We start from the raw sequence: 6,000 nt of genomic DNA, 5'->3' as shown, positions 1-6,000 counted from the left end.
TATGTCATAATGGATCTCCTAGTCCGGTGGTTCTCAACCTTTTTACTACCACGCCCCCTTATTGGTTGGTCATTCCCTCCACGCCCCCTTGTATCTCCAGCCAAATAGCTAAAATTCCCACCCAACTTTTATTGAAAAAAGGAAATATATTGTTGCTTTTAGTCATTTTATTGAGCATGAATTCTGTACAAACAATATAGGATAGGTACATAACATATTCACTGAGGTTATTTTCTTAAGTTAATGAGATGCTTGACACTGCTTCTGAGCTACCAGATGTTGAATGCGTGGTCGAATGCCTGATATTGCGCATCGTAAGTCCCCTTCAACGTTCTTCAGCCGGTTTCTGTACTTGGTTTTCGCAGCAACGAGTATGGAAAATGCCGCTTCACAAAGATACGTGGATCCAAACATAGTTAGAATCCGAAGAGCCTGGCGTGAGATCAGAGGGTAAACAGGAAGATACTTGATCCAGAACGTCTCAAGATCTAATTCTTTGAAGTCTTCCTCAGCTGTGGAGTTGAACTTTAACTCAAGAAACTCCTCTTGGACTTCCTCTGAAATATCAGCTACATCACAATGAAATGGGTTTCTTATGAATTTCCAAGCTTCACGCTTCTCATCTATGTCTGGAAAGTATCTGATGAATTCTGCTTTCAAGTCAGTCAGATGAGTGATTATTTGTTTCTTAAATTCAGGTTCAAGGTGCTTGTTACTGAGAGCAGAATCCAAGTTACTAAAGCAGGCTGTATTTCCGTTCTGAACTCTACTTTTCCAGAGGTCGAGTTTGGCCAAGAACGCTCGAATGATATCGTGGTGCATGATGATGATGATGTTTTTCCCCTGTAGTTTAAGGTTGACTGCATCCAGCGCTTCAAACGTATCCACAAGGTAAGCTAGAGATAGCAGAAAGCCTTCAGACATGAATTTATCATGGAGATCTGTCTTGTGCTGCAAATCAAGAAATATTGCCACTTCTTCACGTAGTTCATAAAGTCGGCCAAGCATGTTCCCCTTCGATAGCCACTGTACGTTTGTATGGAAAAGCAAAGCCTCATGTTCAGATTCCATATCCTTACACAACAGTGTGAAGAGACGACTGTTCAAGGCTCCAGCTTTGATAAAGTTGACTAACTTAATGGCCACGTTCAGGACATCTCGATGAAGTATGCAGTGTGTCCCTACAGCGGATGGATTTTTTTCTTTCACCCTTGTTATGAACCCAGACTGCAGACCAAGCATGGCTGGAGCCCCATCAGTACACCCCTACCAGCGACTCCCACGAAAGATGATTTTCTTGAAAGAATTTTGATACATCTTGAAAATATCTGCTGCTGTTGTACAGCCTTCCATGGGGTGGCAGAAGAGCATTTCTTCTTTAACTCTGTTACCTGACACGAAACGAGCATACATCAGTAGCTGACAACACTGAGCGATGTCAGTCGTTTCGTCACACTGAATAGCAAATACAGGAGAAGCTCTTACTTGATCGAAAATTTGCTCTTTGATGTCTTGAGACATTTCATCGATCCTTCTCTTGACTGTATCGTTTGACAGAGAAATTTGGGAGAGCTTGTTTGCACTATCTTTCCCAGAACGAGTTCTGCTGCACAGAGTAAGCTTGGTTTTATGAGAGACTCTCCAATGTTATGGCTCTTCTTGCTTTTTGCAATCAACAAGGCAATTTCATAGGAAGCCTCAACAACCTTTGAAGTCTGTTGCTGAAATGCTCCACTGCCGTCCAGCTTAGCTTGCTTCAAGGAATGCCTTTTAGTTTCAAAGAAAGCCCGGGTTTGTCAGCTAGAGCAGGATGTGTTGTCTTCAAGTGGCGTTCCAAGCGTGAGGGCCGCATTCCATCATTGCTCAGGGTCTTGAAACATATCACACACTGGGGGACCTCTGTATCCCCCTTATGGAAGGACACGAATCCAAATCGAATATATTCTTCAAGATACTTCCGCTTCTTTGCACTCATTGTGATTTTATAAAAGTGCAGTGAACAACGCAAATCTGGGAACAAAATATAAGGCCCGTGTCAGTTAAGATAAACATCACCACATGATCATAAACACCACAACTTGCACAACATGATGATAATCACAACCGCGTGATCAGTAACAAACACGTGATCATAACATAATCATTATCAAATACCATACGATCATAAACACCACACGAATACCAACAAACATCCCAACACGGTCATAAGCTCTACTAGGCTACAACCATAGATCATAAACATCATAGAATGATGATAATAGAAACACATAGTCACAAACACGGTCACATGATTATTATCAAACACCACATGAATGCTAAATAATAACAACAATAACACAGAATAATAAAAAGCATTTAATAATAAGAGACAATAACAACCATTCATTACTTAAAAGAGAACACTCACTAATACTACAGAGAAAAGCATTCATTATCACTCAATAAGAAGATATTCATTAATGATAAAATAAAAATACAATTATTTACTTATGTAGGTCTTTATAATTCCACTGCCACTATGTGGCGATACATTCACTCATTAACAATAACAATCCAATAACTAACATACAATACAAAATTAAAGCAAAGAGAAAAGACGATCAGTAACAACAAGTAGATTTTGAATAGTGCAAAATAGAGGAAACAGAAATACCGTTCGGCGTGTCGTCGCTACAACAGTTAAATAAATATTAAACATGTTTATCATAAAAAAAAAAAATGAGCGCGATTATGAATACTACTTTACCATAACCAAATAAAGCACCACCAGTTTCTGATAAAATACCAACGGAAATCAAAACTTGTGAGTAACGAATTGAGCAACACATGCGTGTTCACAATTCGCAATTAAATTTCATTAAATAAAACAACTATGCTAAACATACCTCAACGGGCTCAACGGAAGAACTGTGAAAGACAAGAAATTACCACAGACAAGTGTGGGAGGGGAGGCGACTGACTGACTGGACTTGCGATGGGCGGCAGCCGGTAACGATAAGGACATTTAAATTCATTAATTACAGAAAATGGTTAGCCTGGTAGACTTGCAGAGTATAGAAAACTGAAGTTAAAACTGTAAAGGCGATAGTTTTCTATTTTATTTGTTATAATAATTATAGTAGTGGCCCACGATCTTGGATAAATGGAATACAGAGTGGGGACGGTTGTGTATTAACCGATTTTTTTATAATAAAGATAAATGTCTACTTTTTTTTCCCGGAACCGCGCCCCCCCAAGAAATTACTCACGCCCCCCTAGTGGGGCGCGCCCCCCAAGTTGAGAACCACTGTCCTAGTCTTCAAGTAAGTCACGCTTCTTTTACCCTTGGGTATTTGATGAATAACTCCCTTGATCCAGTGCAAGATTGTTGGCAGTGCAGAATAACACTTACAATTGAATATATTCAATGTGACTTTCTCATTTACACCAACAACTACTGTATCAGGGATTAAAAACAAATCCTTGACAGAAATTTTGTCATTCTTCCACAGTTTCAATTTATGTATTTTGTAAATTTTCAAGGAGTTGTAATCTATTATGATTTTATATTTTGACTTGGAACAAACCTTTCAGGCCAATTCCTATGAGAGTTGATAAAAGTTAGAACAGTGGTCTGGTTAAAGTATCTATTAATAATAATGTTATGGATAAAAATTAAGTTTTCAAGAGTAATATATTTATTTCAAACTTTGGCTCATAGAGAAGGATGCAATATGTACAAATTTTAACAAACTAAAACAGAATTTACATTAATTAATGAAAGAATTTTAAACCTACGTACTAATAATCTTGTGCATATAGAAGGAAAAACATTAACGTGTCAAAGTTGAAAAATCTAAAGTATCCATGCATGTGATGTGATTTAACTGAGGTTAATACAGGTAATGGTGAATTCTATGTAAAAAATGAGATGATATCCAATCTATACATAATCAAAATGAATGTGTGCAACCACTTGTCAGTGAAAAGGAATCATCCAGTGATTGGTGATATTGTAGTCATATCTTAAGGTTTACATATAATTCAAGAAAAATATACACTTTATTATTACATTCTATTCCTTAAACAAAATTATAACTGGCAGGAAAAACCCTATGATTAATATAAAAGTCTGTCCAGTTAAAACTTATTTCCAGCATGAAATCTATGTATTAATTTATAAGTTGTGTTGAAAAAATACAGCGCTTAATAAATCTTCCTACAAATCATCACCTACCACAAGAAACTTGTTAGTTAGGATTAGTCTTTATATAAAGAAAAAACATTAAATATATTTCAGATCATACATGAAGGAAGCACAGATCTAAAAAAAATACATCTCTGCAATTAAAGTTTTCATTTATCAGCAGAACTTCACATACACAACAGACAACATATTTAAAATACAAGATGAAATACTATTTGGTTAAAATTTATGAATGTATATACAGTACAAGTACAATTAATTGTGCTTCTGGGAAGAAAAAATATATGACTTAATTCTTTACCTCACCAATTGCATTAGGAAGACTAAATGACAAGACTAACAGTGAGATTTTTTATAACTTCCAATTCAGTATACAATTCAGATTCATATACATTCAGTTTCAGTTACCCTGTAACATATACACTTCACATTCACAACCACATACTGCTTTTTGATTGTTTTAATTTCTAATTTTTAAATGTAAAAATTAATAACTTCCCCTATTACTGTATTTTCAAGGCATTTGAAATTAAAATGGTGATGTTTTCTTCAGCAGTCTCCCGTCTCCTTCAACGATGCGAGGAGGAGGAGTTGGAAGAAACCACCCACTGCATGACTGCCGTGTCTCTGCCTCCAGTGGAGATCATTCGTGAATCATCTTGCAAGAAACCTACTGCTGTAACATGACTGCTGTGGCCACCATATTCAAGACATCGAGCCTGAGAATAAATTTGAACAGATGAGTAAAAATAATGAATAAACTGCATTTAAAACAATTTTACATAATACAGCTCATTTTTCATATCCATACCCATTAATCATATGTTGCCTTTCCGCCACAGAACAGATCCCTGTCAAACCACCTTGTCCCAGTAAAGATTAGAGGCCTTCATTGAGCATGCCCAGTCCTCCTGTAATGTCTCAGTTACACTTTACTTTGAAGGGAACTCAAGATCTACTGGGTTTGTACAAAAAAAAATTTTTTTTTGAAGCAATTAGTATTTTTCCTGGGTATACAAACCACAGCCTTTCATATATGGATCATCCTTCAGTGCAAGCTGCAGTGGCCATTGAATCTTGGTAACAAGGTAGTTAACTGATGGAGATGGGGGCCAGAGAAGGGGGTTATGAAAGGGCTGAGAAGTACTCCCTACCCCATCCTATAAGAGGAAGAAGAATGCTGCTCCTGTCTGGCCTTCTGAAGCTGGGGCTTCCTCTGCACACCAAGCATCAAGGGCCTTGCTGAACCCAAGGCTTTAACTATAGGTGCATTGAAAAGGGAGTCCTTGGGATCCTCTAAACAAAGCTCAACCATAGCCTGTACCTTTCCCAGTGGAAAGCATAGAGGTAGTCTAAAAAGAAATGTTCCGCAGTGAGAAACTACTCTCATGAGCCACCTGACAAGAAAACGAAGCGTATTCTCTATTTTGAAGGACCAGTTTTGCCCACTGGTTGGATACCTGGTGTGCCTGGTAAGTAAGGGTCCCTAGCTCCTGACACCAACAACCTACTGTGCATTGCTCTCTCATCTGAGGACGTGATACCTGTCCAGGCGTAATCTGTTAGAGAGTTCATCCACAGGTTTGGTCATGAAACAGCCTGCAGTGAAACCACTGCTATGGATTCAAAGGCATTGGCCTCCACAAGACTGATGGAGAAGCCCTCCAGACAGTCTCTCCAGGGTGAAGTTAGCTGGCAGGCTTGATGCATCCAACCAGAGAGAAACCTCTGCATCCTCCAGAATGTAAAACCTCCACTGTTGTGAAGTTGGCAAGGGTAGGAGTTTGCTTAGTCTGCTGTAGGCAAGTGAATTC

General features: G+C 38.2%; 2 protein-coding genes across 51 annotated transcripts in view; both read right to left on the bottom strand.

Annotated features, from left to right (window-relative positions):
• Window positions 1-240: 240 nt before the first annotated feature.
• LOC136831008 (zinc finger BED domain-containing protein 5-like) lies at window positions 241-1,242 on the bottom strand. Its single transcript, XM_067090950.1, has one exon. The coding sequence runs from the start codon at window positions 1,240-1,242 to the stop codon at window positions 241-243; it is 1,002 nt and encodes a 333-aa protein (XP_066947051.1).
• A 2,417-nt stretch (window positions 1,243-3,659) lies between these two features.
• The window catches only part of LOC136831307 (echinoderm microtubule-associated protein-like 2), a 370,899-nt gene continuing 368,558 nt past the window's right edge, over window positions 3,660-6,000 (bottom strand). For all 50 annotated transcript variants that reach the window (XM_067091484.1, XM_067091500.1, XM_067091464.1 and 47 more), the window contains one exon: window positions 3,660-4,905. In XM_067091484.1, the coding sequence (XP_066947585.1) occupies window positions 4,756-4,905 (150 nt within the window). In that variant the 3' untranslated portion in view covers window positions 3,660-4,755. The remainder of the gene's footprint in view (window positions 4,906-6,000) is intronic.

Source organism: Macrobrachium rosenbergii, chromosome 48 (assembly GCF_040412425.1).
Source record: "Macrobrachium rosenbergii isolate ZJJX-2024 chromosome 48, ASM4041242v1, whole genome shotgun sequence".
Taxonomy (NCBI): Eukaryota; Metazoa; Arthropoda; class Malacostraca; order Decapoda; family Palaemonidae; genus Macrobrachium; species Macrobrachium rosenbergii.
The sequence above is the reverse complement of the archived record's forward strand: the minus strand, read 5'-3'. Positions and strand labels throughout refer to the sequence as shown.

Excerpts from the sequence above, each read along its gene's own strand:
- LOC136831008 (XM_067090950.1), bottom strand. The coding sequence starts at position 1,242 with ATGCTTGGTCTGCAGTCTGGGTTCATAACAAGGGTGAAAGAAAAAAAT.